Here is a 16,759-nt window from a genome sequence, read left to right on the forward strand (position 1 = left end):
GGGATTAAGCTAAGAGGAAGCATAAAAGATATAGTTGGGAGGGAAATGAAGCAGGTCTAAATGGAATTGGAGAGGACTGAGTTAGGGTTGAATAGCAAGTTACATTAGTTGCTTCTCCTGGCTTCATGGTCATAGTGCAGCTTCACCAGGCAGCTGTCTCCCCCTCCACACACCCACTCGGCTCTTAAACCCATGATGTCCTGTCCCATTGCTGTGGGTGAACCCAGAGTGTGGTGGGACAGAAAAAAGTATGGGGCTGGGATTAAAATGCTTGGCTCAAGAGATCGAGTTTCCCATCATGGAATGTACTTAGATTTTACATAGAGTTGATTTGGGTACAATTTAGGGTATCTTCCAATCCTAAGATTCAATAAATTTATGGCAAGGAAATTCTGCAGAGGGAAAAAACCCTTTCAAACTTCCAGTTAGTAGCCCCACTTGTTCCCCACCCCCTCTGCCTTTGACCATTGCTGTTGAGATGACCACTCCACTGCTGTTGAGGTGTCTCTTCCTGGTTCCGGGATAATTGGGTCTCAAAGACTGAAGATAAAACAGCAACTCAGGCTGATAAAAAAGCAGCTCTGATAATGCAGCTCAATGGAGATAACTGTACCAGGAAATCTTTAGGTGTTGAATGTAATTTCTAAGGTCAACCAATATGCTAAGTGGATGCAGCCTGAAACTGAACTCACCCTGATAGCAGGATGAGGGGCCAGGCTGTTTTCTCATTTCTCTTGCTAAAAGAGTTAAACAGTGTACCTTCAAGTTATTATTGTATCTCAACATTTTTGCAGCAGGTTAAAATCTTTTATTTAAACTTATGCTTCTTTCCTTTTTTTAATAATTGAAGATTTTCTTCAATGTGTCACAGCATGTGACATATCACATGCTGTGATGTGTCACACTGTGCAGCATGACAGGAGTAATAAATCACACAGCCTTGATATTTATTTACATTATTTTACTTGTCACAGATATTTGAGGCTAGAGAATTTCCAAGGACCAAGTTGTTATCAGAATGCCTATTTCCCTCTCCCTTTGAAGTCCTCTGTACCCAACCCTGTGCTAGGCACTATAGTATATGAAAAATAAGGCAAAGACACAATTCCTGCCCTTGAAGAGCCTTGATGTGGTTGGAAAGACATGTGCAGGTGGATTTATGAATAGCACAGCATCCATGTGGGAAAAGGGGGGTATTTGCCCTACTTCCACCTGCACTGCTGTCTTCCATGACTTCTCACCGATTCTCAGGCTCTGGCCGTTTCACCACTCTAGGTCAGTTCTTTCCTTCAGTCACCCACATCAATGGATTCAAGAGTCTTATCAAGTAGATACTCCACTGAGAAATCTAAACCTGACCTTGTTTCTGACCTTCAATCTCACATTTCCTCTTGGAATTCCTACCAAAACCTTAAACTAACATGTCCAAAATCAAAATCCTCTCCACTTTCCTCCATCATAATTGTCTTCTAGGTGTATATATTACTGTTACCTAGACTCTGCCCAGGATTTATACCTTACCAGGTATGTGCACTTGGATGGGTCATATCTCCTCTGTGAGATTCAGATTCCTCACATGTAAATTTGGGTTACTAATATACATCTGACCCTATCTCTCTTTTGATCCATTTTCTAAGGAACCAAAGGAAAATAATAAAATAATGAAATCAAGTACAAGCATCACTACTATTATTGTGATAGTAGTTTAGGTACACATTTGTCCATACAACATTTTTCAGCCCCTAACAGGTCTCTCCATATCTAGCAGCTCTGTCACATTTTAACTTTTATTCTTATCACTCCTCTACCAAGGTAAGCATATAAAATTTATCCTGGACTCTTGGTTTCAGCTTTATCTCCCAAGTATAAGACTGTACCTTAGAACCTGTAGATCTTGGGTTCAGATATGTTTCAGCAACTATCTGGAAACGCTCAGGCCAAACAGAATCTTATTTATTTGTAGAAGGCTGAGGAGTGTTTTGAGAAAGAACTTACCAAGAAAAGAGGATCAGGCAGACACATCTGACTGTCACAAAGCCTGAGCCATGAGAGAAGAGGATGGATTCTGAATACAGTATCATGACCATAACACAAAACCTGCCCCAATCCCATTGCTCAGATCCATGTCTGCCTCTCAGGAGAGAGAGGGGTGACTGTCTAGCCAGAAACAGAAATAGCTGGTATGGTAGAAAAGCACTGGAACAGTAGGGCTTAAGCATAAGGGATCCCAAAGTACTAGGGGCTTTGGCACTGCTTTGGAAATCCTCTCACAGGTTATAGGATGAAGTGGAGTGGTCCACCTTCCCCTCATCGTCCCCACACATACTTTTTCACAGTCTACCACCAGATCTATAGGGCTGTCATGTGAGCACTGGTGACCTTGCCCATTTGCAACCTACACATCTGTGGTAATGCCCAGTAGGAGACTTCAGTGGAGACAGTATTGGAAGTTGGAATTGCAATATCAGAAGACCTGTCCACAAGCACTTGTGAGGTACCCCTCAAACTTGCAGACACTCTTGAGGTAGCATGAAGGATAGAGAGTTTATAGAAGGCCCTGCATCAGCAAGCATGGTCAGAAGTCAGCAAAATTCATATTTTTATTTCTAAGGAGAATCCACAATTAGAATTTGAATCCATAATTAGAGAAATTCAGGTTTTAGTTACAGGTCCTCCAGGCATGTCCAGAAATTCCCACATACAAACACACCTAGTTTAAATATGATGAGCTACCCATACATTAGCCAGATAAATGTTGAATGAGTTCCAAATTTCTGGTGTCATATCAGCATCTCATGTGGCCCATTTTGAAGGTCTATGGAAAACTACCCCCTTCAAAAATACCAAAAAATCCAAATACACAAACAGAGAAAGAAAAAAATTTCCCAGATTGCTTGCCATGGAGCATAAAATGAGCACATTTTGAGATTGTTCTTCTTGCTTAAAGAGTGATGTCTCCATAAAGAACTTTTAATATTTTTAGCCTTATAATACCTTATTAGCATTTAGCTTTAAAGATTACTTAATTTTTATCTCAAAGAAATAAAAAGGGGTCTATAATCAGGACAAAGAATAAACAAATTCTGGTCAGAGACAGATGGAATTCAGCTGGAGAAGTTTGGACGAAACAGTGGGATGTGACAGATGGCTATGGGCTTCAATGAGGCAGCAGAAGCACCTAACGTTTATGGTCAAAAGAGGTGTGGGAGGGAAAAGTAGGCAGAGAACTTTGGAAGATGGATCATGGTTTCAAAGCTGTCAGGTAGCAGCAAATGTTTGTTCACCCTAAAAGGAAGCCTGGATGGTAGATGTTATCATCACCATTTTAGAGTCTGTCATACAGAGGGAAGTAAGCCAGAAAGAGAAAAACAAATATCATATATTGACACATATATGTGGAATCTAGAAAAATGGTACAGATGAACCTATTTGTAGGGCAGGAGTAGAGACGTAGACGTAGAGAACGGACTTGTGGGGAAAGGGGAGGGTGGGACAAATTGGGAGATTGGGTTTGACATAAATACACTACCATGTGTAAAATAGATAGCTAGTGGGAACATGCTGTATAGCACAGGGAGCTCCGCTCGGTGCTCTGTGATGACCTAGATGTGGGTGGTGAGGAGGGAGGTCCAAGAGGGAGGGGATAGGTATACATATAGCTGATTCACTTTGTTGTACAGCAGAAACTAACACAACATTGTAAAGCTATTATACTCCAATTAAAAAAAAAAAGAAAAAAGAAAACTAAAGTTGAGATGACATGAGAAGCATTCAGACACACAGCAGTGGTGTGAACTAGCATGTGAAATTTGGAATAGTTGGATCCAAAGGGCTGTGCCACCTCATTACCCTTGTGCTGTGCCGGGAAAGCCAATGTTTCCCTTTAATTCTCAGAAGAATCTTGAGATATTGTCTCCATTTTATCACTGATGAAACAGGTGCAGAGACGTTAAGTCACTTGCCTTATCTCACATAACCAGAAACTGGCAAAGCATACATTTAAACCCATCCTTGACCTGAAAAACTCAGTTCTTTACTCTTCCTCAAAACTTTGCTGTAGGTAAAACCTCGTGTGGATCAGACTGCTCCCCTAACACCACATGCATGGCAATCACTTGCTGGTGGAAAAAGTTTAGTGAATAAACTTTTCACTAAAATAAACTCCAGCCAATAAACTCCCCCATGGCGGCTTTGCTTGATGCATTCCTGATTTTATGAGGTGAATAAAACAACCTTAACACTTTATTTAAAGCACATATAAAGTGTATAACCAGAGGAACAAAAGTACTTAGTTTATCACAAACTATCCCACTGTGAGAAAGTTAAAACACATTTTAGAGTATCATTGAGACATTGCTTATGGTGGTGAGAAGGGTGATTAATGGTTATAATCACTGGTTGGAGGATCTCTGCTTTTGCCTTGAGCTTAAACCAAGAACACCAAGGTAAGCATGTTCTGCTAAATAATTCAAACACTTGGAGTTTGCCTGGTCAGAGACAGATGAGCTCAGCAGGGATTCATAATTCAGGTTTGAAAATCTACCCTTTATGACTGACAACACCATTCCCCAAGACTGCTTTTACTTCCTTACGTTATCTCAGATTCTCCAAATTCAGTACAAATTCCTTGGACCTAAAACCACTGTGGCTCCCAGAGTTGACATTTATCCTCAATCCATCCCGTTAGATGAAGAAAGCTGCATCTAATGGACTTCTCTTTGCACCCATTCTTTGCATTTACTGTCCTGGGTTTGGAAGCCTATCCTCTTAGTGAGTTTTCTCTGTGTTCTGTAAGCATGCTGATTCTCATACATCCCCACTCCAGAAGGATTCCCTGGAATACACCACAATCAAGATCTTCTATTACCTAGAGCTGGAACAATTACAGAAAAATGTACTACTTGAAATAAATGGAAAACCGTGTCTTAATTTTAACAAAGCAAAACCACCATTCTGAACCTATGTCTGCAAACATGTGCACCTAGATTCACATATGTGGGCACCTATACTTACAAGAAATCCCAATGACATTGTTAAGGTTCATGCTGTAACTACAGACAAGAATAACTTAGAGCAATTCCCAGTTGCTCTCAAAAATTAATTAGACCAATATTCTATGCAGTAAATATCTTTGCATAAAATGACATTTAAACTATGCATGAGGCTTAGAAAAGCAAACTAACCAATTATCTGCTGAAAATTCCATTAGCAGAAAGCGAATAAGATGTTCTAAAATTAATGAATCCATCAAGTGAGGTGAAACCTTTCAAAAATGTATCACGTCAGAGAGCAATTAATTGGATCGTTTCAGAATTTAAGTCTTTGCTGCTGAGTACCTGAATATTTTAATTCAAGTGAAATAGTGTGGAGTCTAGTACTGACAAGGAAGAATTCAGAGGTAGAATTCAGTTTTTATCCTGACTTGGTCACAAATGAGCAGTGTGACATAGACTAAGTTGGGCTCCCTCCCTCTTCCTGAATTTCCTCATTGTAATGTGGAGTTAATTAACAGATGTCCTGTCTAATGTACAGGGTAGTTTTGAGGATAAAAGAAAATAATGGACAGTATTGCAAATTTCAACAACTGCCTAAATCAGAGGGAAGTTGGAACTTACAGCATCTGGATGACTTATTACAGGGAAACAGGAACAGTAGCAGTCCTTTTCTAGAATAAAGGAATTGATGGTACTGTATTTGAGTAAGTAAAGAGAATCTGATAACTCCACTGAACACATTCTTTTTCTTAGTGTCCATTAGGTTAATGTAGCTTAGCAAAGAACCACACATTGTCCTTAGTCACAGATTTTCCCTAGTGTTTTCAACCCCCTCCCTGTATATCAGAAATCAGATTTTCTGGGCTTAGGTCTTCTAAATGTCAAGTTCATTCCAATGGTAAGTTAAATATCTTAGAAAAAATATTTCCTCTTTCATGGTGCAGAAGTGAGTAGCCTTGCAGCAAAAGCTGATACTCTATTTTTTTTTATAAGAAAAAAGAATCTCTTCTCTCCACAAAAGTGGGTAACAGAGATTAAGAGCATAGCTTTGGCTTTGGGGGTTTTAATCCTCATTTGGTTACTTTTGAGGAACCATGACCCAATTATTCAACCTTTCCAAAGTTTCATTTTCTTTTGTGAAAAATGAGGGTAAGCATAGCTCTCTCATAATGATGATCTGGGTATTAAATCGATCATTTATGTAGAGCTCTTAACACAGGGCCAGGCACAAAATTAGTGCTGATTAAATAGTAGTTAGAATCAGATGAGCTTCTGCAAAAATTAGTTTGGCAATTTTCTGATAACACTAAATTTATGAGTAAAGTGCTTTCCTAAGTTAGTATCTTCTGAATACCTTTAAAAAATAAATATCATTTCATTACATTTAAGGATATAGAGAAAATACAAAGTCTGGAAAAACATTGTTAGCTTGATGTCCTCAAGAGAACATTGTTGAAGGCTAAAGAATAAATCAACTAACTGGTAAGCTACAGAAATGATTCAATGGAGTCACTTCTCCATAACCTGTATCTGCAGACCATATGTATGTATTTATGTCATTCCACTGAAAATTATTGAACATCTATTATGGTACTACCAGGCACTGAAGATAACATTATGATTAGCTGCCATTTATTATGTGATTATATGTATTAGGCACCATGCTTAAGGATAGCCATACATTATTTTAATTCCCACTGTAACCCCAAGAGATGGGTCTGTCTGATTTGAGAGCTGAACCCTTAATCACTATGCCTAAGTGAATGTCCCTTCCATTAGCCCACTGTCTGGGCTGGCATGGGGGCAAATGTGCATAGAGATAGGTATCTGGATGCCCAGGGGAACATTATGAGGTAGGAAAGAGAGCACCACAATCTTAAAGCATTTATATTATCCCAGATAAAATCCAGCCTAGAAATCCTATTGGAAATCTCAATCCCATGTCTCTCCCAACGCCACACACCCAGGTTCCCTACTTTGGTGAAGTCACCTAATTCCAAGTACTGTCTGAGGGCTGGAGCTGCCTCTTCTCACCACATAATGAAAGTACTGTCCTCTTGAATTTGTCTTAGGAGTCTTCTGCTCCTGGATGAAACACATTGCTTTCCCTTAACACTCCTCAGTTGTCTGGGATCAATCCCAGATTTGAGTCACACCATTCTTTTTCTACCTACAACTTAGTTTGGGGTGCCTGGTTATTTTACCTTACTTACTTCACCTCTATCTAATGCTCAGGCTGGTGTCACCATTTTGCTTCTGACCTATCTTTTGGCCCTCCCTTCAATTACAGTGCAATCTTACTCACGTCTCCATTGTCCCCTAAGCAGCTAAGGTAGATCTATGAAACACAGAAAGAAGAGGAAGGAGGAAGTATGAAAAAGGAGAGCCTTGGATGTTATGCACTGTGCTTAGAGTAGAATTTTCTGTAAAATGCCTTTCCTCCCTATTCTTCCCACTTCACGCCATGAAATGTGAGGCTAAGGAGCAAAACTTTCCTTTAGTCTGAGTTCTTAACTCCAGCTAATCCACAAGATCAGATATCTTGAGGGATTTCAGATTATCTGAACTCTTTTCTTCCTGCTCTTAATCCTTCTATTTTCTTTTCCTTTAGTAAACTAATCTCTAAAATTGACCTTCAGAGCACTTTCTTCCATAGAACTTATTTATGCATTGAGCTGTAGTCCATATTGCTCTTGATTTAGCCCAAATCCCAGTGTCTTGATGTATATAATCAGTCTCCTTACTGGACTCAAATTAACTCCTAGAACAAGGAGGGATTAGAAACAGACAGCACCTATCAAGCTCTACTAATTTTTGAAATACTTTCTGAAAGAATGTGTCATTTTAGTAATCAGAGTCTTCCCTGGTAATTTTTTATATATATGTCAGTTGCCATGTTAAGTTCTTTAGGCAAAGTTCTTTAGCTTTCTTAAACTACAAGGTGGTTGAGCTCACAGAATTTAACAAATTATTACACCTTGAATAAAATTATTTAGTTGAAAATACTATGTGGCAATTATTTAAGTATATTCTATTTATACAAATATGCAAGGAGAGCCCAGAAGATGCGCATTTGGAAATAAGTTGTTTGTAACAGTCAATACTAAATAATAGAGTGAAAATGATCTGCAATGGCTCCATTTCCAGACTGGTTTCATGATAGTGTAATTTTCCCAAAGCTTGCTCAAAAATTATTCCTCTGGTGCAATAAGCTAAGAAGATGGCCATCCTAAAGAGTAACTAAGGTTTTAATATGAGAACAATAAATATTTTTCACCACATGTAAATACCACATTCATGGTATTTACAGCATTCCAGCCAACAAAAGGAGAATTATAGAATGTGCCTCAGAGTCCGCTTCATCCAAAATCCTCATTGGAAAATTGAGTAACACAGATCCAAGAAGGGGAGGATTAAATTACTTCCTCAGATTAACATACTAAATGAAAGAAATAAAATTAAAATCCAAGTCTTCTAAACCTGTAAGGCATTATGAAATTAAATGCAGCTGCTATAATTATCAAAATCATTATGAATAAATCTATTAATCTATACAACAAGCATCACTGAGTGCTTAAAGTTCTAGATGCTGGGAATACAAACACATGCTTGACCGATAGAGTATGGTGTACATGGCATAATGTCATTTCTCAACCTATTCTAAGACAACTGGTCACTTCTTCTTTGCCCTTTAAGAGCCCTGATCAACTATGAAAGTCCTGCTATCCTGACACCTTCATGCTATAAGAAGTCCAAGCCACATAGAAAGGCCCTGTGTTGACACACTAATTAACAGACCCAACTGAGCTCTCAGCCAATAATAGTCAGAGTCAAGTACACTCCTGTGTATGGTCATCTTTGAGGTTCAGTCCTCCATTTGATCCTTCATATGACTCCAGCTCCAGCCATTATCTACATGAGAGCTCCCCAGGAAGAGCCATATAAGTATGCCTAGTTAACTCTCAAAACCATGAGAAATAATAATAAATTGTTTATTTAAGCCACTAAATAGGGATAGTTTGCTGTGCATAAATAGCTAATCACAAAAATATATAATGAAGAAATTTTGAAAGATTTTAAACAGGAGAGGAATGATAAATTCAGTTTATAACTGAACATTTTGAATAGGTAGGGCCGTAAGCATCAGATTCTGTAACTAGCAGGAGATAAACATCCTGTCTCCTACTCTCACACATATCCAAGTTTATTTGAAGTTTGAGGGATGCTGGATGGAATTGAGTGAAATTTCTCCTCCCATGTAAAAATGGTATATATTACATACATTCAGAAGGATCTCCTAGAGGAGGAAAAAAAGAAATAAAGGACCAGCCCTCTTATATAGGACTTCTGACTTCTGACTGATAAAGTATCAGGTTCCAATTCTGGTAACAAGCTATTATGATAAGACCTAATGATCCCTGCCTTCTGGTATTTACATGCTCATATAAGTCCATAGCATATTGGATTGAACTGACACATTTAACTAATAAGATATTACAGAAATGACCACGTGCAACATCTAAAGCTATGTTTTAAATGACATTGCAGCTCTTGCCTTGCTTTCTCTTGGATCACTTGTGCTGGAGGAAGCTAATCACCACATTGCAAGAACACTCCAGAAGCCCTATGGAAAGGTCCATGTGCTGAGGAACTTCTACCAACAGCCAGCACAAATTTAGCATGTTAATAATCATCTTGGAAGTGGATGGTCCATCCCCAGTCAAGCCTTCAGATGACTATAACCTGACAACTATCTTGATGAAACCTTTGTCTGAAGTTCAACAATTGTTTTAGATTGATTTCTGTGGGCTAACTCTAGTAATTTAAAGAGAATTTAAAATTATTTCTGGTTTTCTTACATTACTTAATTCAATTTTCTTTAACTTTTAATACCATATTTTATATAGAGAGGACAATAAAAGTATTATGTATATGATTAAAAGAACATTTTTTTTAAATTCAAGTAACCACCACCATACTTAAAAAGTATATAACTGCTAATATACTTGAAGCTTCCTGTGTCCTTATTCCAACAATTTCTTTCTCCCTTCACTCAGAGGTAACAATTCAGAATTTTGAGTTTATAATTCCCCTCCTCTTAATATAATTTATTATGTATAAGTATGCCTAAACGATATAGAAGCCTTTTCAAATTTTGTTTTTGACCTTTTAAACAATGAAATTACACAGTTTATAATCTTCTGTATTTTGATAAATTTTCCTCAACATTATGTCTTTGAGGTTAAGCCATAACAATGCTTGTAACTGTGGTTCACTCAGTTTCACTCAGATACATTGCTTATTTAAACCACAAAATGTTTATCCAGTTTCCTGTTAATGGACATTTGGTTTGTTTTTGGCTTTTTTGCCATTATAAATAGTGATGCTATTAACATCCTGTGTATACATACTACTTGGCATTTATATGCAAACTGTATATTCCTAGGAGTGGAATGATTGAGTATGAGGCTGTAAGAAAATGCCAGTTTTCCCAAAGGGTTCTATCAATTTACACTACTGCCAGCAGCAATATGGACAACTCATTGCTCCAAATCCTCACCAAAATTTTGGAAAGTCAAAATTTCTTTTTTGTCATTCTGATAGGTGTGAAATTATATTTCATTTTGATTTTAATTTTATTGATTGCTAATAAGGTTGACATATTGTCATATATGTATTGATCACTGTGCTGCTTCTTTTTTTTTTTTTGCGGTACGCGGGCCTCTCATTGTTGTGGCTTCTCCCGTTGCATAGCACAGGCTCCGGACGTGCAGGCTCAGCGGCCATGGCTCACGGGCCTAGCCGCTCCGCGGCATGTGGGATCTTCCCAGTCCGGGGCATGAACCCACGTCCCCTGAATCGGCAGGCGGACTCTCAACCACTGCACCACCAGGAAAGCCCTGTGCTTCTTCTTTACTGAAATGCATGCTCATGCTTTTTCACTCTTCTTTTCCAATGAATGTATCGTTCAATTTCTTGTTGAATTTACTGTTATAAACATATTCTAGAAATCAATTCTTTGTCAGATATATATGTACATAAAGTATTTTCTCTCATTTTTCCCTTCACATTTACTTTGTTATTTTATTTTTATGTCTGTTTTAAAGTGGTCATATTTAGTAATATTTTTGCTAAAATATTCTTACCTTCATTTATTACATACATTGGTAAACTTCTTTGGCTTAGTATTTTGTTCAGGAATTTTGCAGCTATATTCTTGAGTCAGACTGGTCTTAAATTTTTTTCTCAACAATTGTTGAACCTCAGTTTTTCTTTTTTCCAGAAATTTTCCCCAATATTTTATGAAAAAATAAATCAAAGAAACCCAAAATGAATAGTACGATGATCCTCTAGGTATCTATCACCAAACAATGACAATTATCCCACATGGCCTTTCACTTCATCTATATTCCTTTTCTTACCCTTACTACACTGGATTACTTTGAAGCAAATCCTGAACAACATATTTCAACTGTAAGTATTCTATCATCTATCTGTAAATGACAATATCACTTTAAATATAAGTACAATATTGTAATTGCACCAAAAAATAATAGAACCCCTTAATATTTTCAAATGTTCACACCTAGTCAAGTGTCTCAAAATTATTTTCTCATCTGATTTGTTCAAATCATGATCTAAACATGAGACATACCTTGTATTTGATTAATACATCTCTCAAATGTTAAGAATTTCATATTGCTTTACTTCCTTAAATTCATTTGCTAAGGAAATGGAGTCATTTATCCTGTAGAGTTTACCCCACCTTCTAGACTTTGCTGATTGTATCCCTGTTTTGTAACATAAAATTTGTCTCTATCCCCAATATATCCTGGAAATTGGTATCTCGTTGTTAATCAGAGGTTATCAAACCATTTTGACCTCAGGACACTTTACACTCTTAAAAAGTATTGAGGACACCAAAGAATTTTTATTCATGAGAATTATTGATATTTATAATAAATATTGATATTTATAATACTATATGTTAAACAAGGATTTTAAAATATTAGTTATTATCTCATTTTGATCATTTTTTTAATGTCAACAAAATGCCCATATGTGATTAACAAGTTTGTCTCTCAGTCCATCTTTCAAGAAAGAATTTTCTTCCACGAAAATGGTGGATTACAAAGGTTTTTTTCCCAAGACAACCATTATACTTTAGTACACAGGCTTTCCACTTAGTCATACAGAATTTTGAAGAAATGTATTCAAGTGTTAAGATTGGGAGTTTGGGATTGACATGTGCAAACTGCTATATTTAAAATTGATAACCAGGCTTCCCTGGTGGTGCAGTGGTTAAGAATCTGCCTGCCAAGGCAGCAGACACAGGTTTAAGCCCTGGTCTGGGAAGACCCCACATGCCACAGAGCAACTAAGCCCGTGCACCACAACTACTGAGCCTATGCTCTAGAGCCTGTGAACCACAACTACTGAGCCCATGTGCCACAACTACTGAAGCCTGCACACCTAGAGCCCATGCTCCGCAACAAGAGAAGTCACCACAATGAGAAGCCTGCACACCTTAACGAAGAGTAGTCCCCGCTTGCCACAACTAGAGAAAGCCTGCACGCAGCAACAAAGACCCAACACAGCCGAAAATAAATAAATAAAATAAATAAAAATGTATTAAATAAATAAATAAAATAAAATAGAATTGATAACCAACAAGGACCTACTGTATGGCACAGGGAACTCTGCTCAATATTCTGCAATAACCTAAATGTGTAAAGAATTTGAAAAAAAATAGATACATGTGTATATATAAATGAATCACTTTGCTGTACACCTGAAACTAACACAACATTGTTACTCAACTATATTCCAATATAAAATAAAAATTAAAAATATATTTACTAAAATGAGTTATCTTTACTGCTTCATCAATGTTATTTATTTTTTTTTTTGGAGGTACCATGCGGCATGCGGGATCTTAGTTCCCTGACCAGAGATTGAACCCATGACCCCTGGAGCAGAAGCGTGTAGTCTTAACCACTTGACGGCCAGGGAAGTCCTGAAGGACATTTTAGAGTGAATGTATTTGTTTGCTTCTTGCAAGTGCGTGGGAGTGAAGAACACAGGTTGACACCCCTACCTTGGTGAATGCTGAGGACCCCGAAATTTACCCACAGTTGCCTGTGCCCCATCAGTGCAAATGTCAACACAGTGAAGAAGGCAAATGATATTTTAGTAAAGTTATGAAAATTGAAATATTACAGTCCCCTTGAAATGGTCTTGAAGACCCCCAGGAGTCTGCACATCATGGTCTGAGAATGCCACTCTGAGGTATCAAATTTCCAGCTCGGAATTGAAGTGAACTGAGGAATTATTTCTCAGTCTTCTCACACAGAGTTGGCCAGAAGGAAAATCTACCTGATCCTGGTTTGTCTATTGCCTTAGAACACTCCATGCTTCCTTTACACCTTGTTCCAATAAGGAGAAAGCAATGCTGAAACATTGCTCTTTCCCATTGCTTCAATTCTTTTGTTTCCCTCAACTAATATCTTGCCCTCAGCAATATTTTCCAATGTTATACTCACCCAACTTTTACTTATTACTAGTTTGGTTTTCTTTAATCTTAAAAGACAGGGATTAATGAAATTCATATATATGCCAACAAGAGTCAGTTCTTGACAGATTTCCCAAAAATACACTTCTAGTACTTCTTTAACTATCCAATATCACATATTTTCTAAACTATGAAACAGAATTCGAGCCACCAGGCTGTCTTCATTTCTATAAGTTTTTCACACCAGTTACCTGGACAAGGATGGCAAAAGTGTAAACTTCACCTGTTCCTGAGAAAGTATTGGTCTGCTCAAGAAAAATGAGTAACAGCTGTGGCAATTCCCAGGCTTTGATGGGAAGGATCTCCTCCCTGTGGTGGAAATTTCCTTGAATCAATGCCAGACACTTCCGCATGACCCCTTTCATGTCTCCAGTTTCCTGTTATTCATTTCAGCACCCCTCCTTCAAATCATCTTATAAAAGCCCAGTCCTTTCTACCCTGACAAACCAGTGCAGATCCCTGCAAGACAGGCAAGTGGGAGCTGAGAGCAGATGAGACCCTTGACAGGGGTTTCACCTCACATATTTCAGGGAAGGTATACAAGGATCTCTGTCTGCAGAGAATGTAGGAGCTTTGAGACCAGGTAAAGGCAGTCCTGGGAGGTCTCAGGTGTAGTAGGATATACAGCTTTTCCAATTATTTCCAGAAGTATGGAAGAGGATGCATGCTATCAAGATGGACTTATTCTTAGGGAACTAGACAGAGGAAAAGACAAGAGGTACAACAGGGGGTTTCTCATAGTCTCTCTCTGACCACCCTTCCTTTAGTTCTCTGGTTGTCTCCACACATCACAGACAAAATGATGCCTTCCATGGGCCTCCCCAGCCTGTCCTGGATGCTGCCCTCCTGCCTGTTGCTCCTGTCTCAAGTCCAAGGTGAGACTTCTCTGCCTCTGTCACTGGGTTCCCAGTGTTTGCTCAGGGCCAAGAAGAGGAGGAAAGCTCCTGTGTGCCTCCCATGGTAATGGTACATCCCCACACAACAACACTGCCTGCAATTCCTGCATCATCATCCTTCCTTCTGGTTGACTAGTGGTGGGAGTCTCCCCAGTGGTCCAGTACCAGTGGAATGAGATGATTTCCATTTTCTCAGCAGAGTCTAATTTATGTGGGTGATTAAGGAGGGAAAGTATAGAGTGTTTTTAATGAGATGAATAGAAGGAGAAAGATTGAAGGATCCAGTAGAAGAATAGTCAGCCCAGAAGAGGAGAAAAGTTGTTCTTTTGAACAAGGCAGATGAATAAAAAGAAAACAGACCATCTCCCAATTACTAGGTCTAGTTCATGATAAAAAAAAAATCCTGGGAGTGTTGACAATGGTGACAGGCAGTCAGGAGTGTGATGTCACTTCCCCAAGCACTGGCCTCATAGATATTATTCAAGGTCACCTCCCCATTCCAATATCCTCTCTCCATTTCACCCCATCCTTCTCCTTTATTTTTTCCCCCTCAGGGGAAGATTCCCAGAAGGAACTGCCCTCTGCACGGATCAGCTGTCTGAGAGGCTCCATGGCCTATGCGTCCTACTGCTATGCCTTGTTTACAACACCTAAAACCTGGATGGATACAGACATGAGTGCTGGGATTTGCAGTTCGGGCTGGTAAGGAGAAGCAAATGAGAGACAGTGTTTTGGGGCTGGGAGTCTCCATTCTCTAGAGTTTCTTGAGGGTGAGAATGAGCACCTCAGTTTTTGCAAACACAACCCCTTCTCAACTACCTTAGCCCTGCCCTTCCCTCAGTGAGGATTTCAATCTCCTCCTCAGTCTCTCCCTTCTTCACAAAGATGGCCTGCCAGAAGAGACCCTCAGGACACCTTGTGTCTGTGCTCAGTGGGGCTGAGGGATCCTTCATTTCCTCCCTTCTCAAGGACAATTTGAAACTCCTCTCAGACGTCTGGATTGGGCTCCAAGACCCCACAGAGGTACACTTACATGCTCTTTAATCTGTTACCTCCCAAGATGCTATGGCTACCAGGCCCCTCCCTGTCCCCTGCCCCTGTCAAGAAAATATCCTAGAGATCCCTGGGTCTCAGGGGATAATTGGAGAAAATGGAGAACCTTGAGGCCAGCTGAAGAGCTGAGTTCTGTGCAGGTCCCTAGCCTCCAGCTAAAATTAATCTGCCTCTTGTCAAACTTTTACACAATTCACACATCATGCCTTGTAATTCAGTTCTCTGAGCTTCCCTGAGTCTGCACATGCTGTGCTTAGCAAGTGGTAAATGAAGATTTAGCCTTGACACATTTTTCCCTTTTATAAAACACATTGTCTTGGAGGTTCTGAGGGTAATCACAAATGCGCCACCAAGTGCAGTTCACAGTGCACAGTGACACAGTACTCGTAGTGATTCCATTGGTACTTGTGATCATTTGCTTTGGAATTTGCCAGTAGGAGCAAAGAGTTTGGGAGAGTTTCCCAGAGGAGAGCTATGGGGCATCACCTGGAAGAGCAGAGCAAATTCCATGATGCTGGGGAGGGGGTCAGTCGTTCCAGCTGACGGAATCAGGCCAGGAGAACTCTAAAGGCCTTTTCACCTCACCTGACTCCATCCTCTGCTCTATGCGGCTCTGAGCCCAGTGCTGGTGGATGGGAGTGGAGTAGCACTGATGTGCTCAATTATGTTGCCTGGGAGAGAAGTCCAGCCACCATCTCAAACCCTGGCTACTGTTAGAGACTGTCAAGAAACACAGGTAAGAAACAGGGGGAAGGGTAAGCTGTGACAAAGTGAGAGAGTGGCATGGACATATAAACACTACCAAACGTAAAATAGATAGCTAGTAGGAAGCAGCTGCATAGCACAGGGAGATCAGCTTGGTGCTTTGTGACCACCTGGAGGGGTGGGATTGGGAGGGAGATGCAAGAAGGAAGAGATATGGGAACATATGTATATGCATAACTGATTCACTTTGTTATAAAGCAGAAACTAACACACCATTGTAAAGCAATTTTACTCCAATAAAGATGTTAAAAAAGAAACAGAGGAGATCACTTCTGCTCAGGCTTTTTCATCCCCTCATTCCCCATTTCTGGGCCTGGTTTTCAGAGAGTCCTCCTGGGCTGGAACTATAATATTGGCTTGTCTGTTCCCATCCCCTCTCTTCTCTCCTTTCTTTCTGTCTCTTTCCCCTGGAGTGGGACCCTTGTGAAGATAATAGAGGACCTTTGAGTCCTAGACCAGAATCTGGGGTGCATCTTCAT

The 16,759-nt window shown here is 39.3% G+C and overlaps 1 protein-coding gene across 1 annotated transcript; it reads left to right on the plus strand.

Moving 5' to 3' along the window:
- Positions 1–14,365: 14,365 nt before the first annotated feature.
- Positions 14,366–16,232, plus strand: LOC309970129 (lithostathine-like; the record flags this gene model as incomplete). The annotated part of the gene is made up of 4 exons (XM_082852394.1): positions 14,366–14,441; positions 15,017–15,164; positions 15,287–15,485; positions 16,068–16,232. 4 exons carry the CDS (start codon positions 14,366–14,368, stop codon positions 16,230–16,232), a joined length of 588 nt encoding a protein of 195 aa, XP_082708520.1.
- Positions 16,233–16,759: the final 527 nt, after the last annotated feature.

Source organism: Leucopleurus acutus (assembly GCF_964270905.1).
Source record: "Leucopleurus acutus genome assembly, chromosome: 12".
In the NCBI taxonomy this organism is placed as follows: domain Eukaryota; kingdom Metazoa; phylum Chordata; class Mammalia; order Artiodactyla; family Delphinidae; genus Leucopleurus; species Leucopleurus acutus.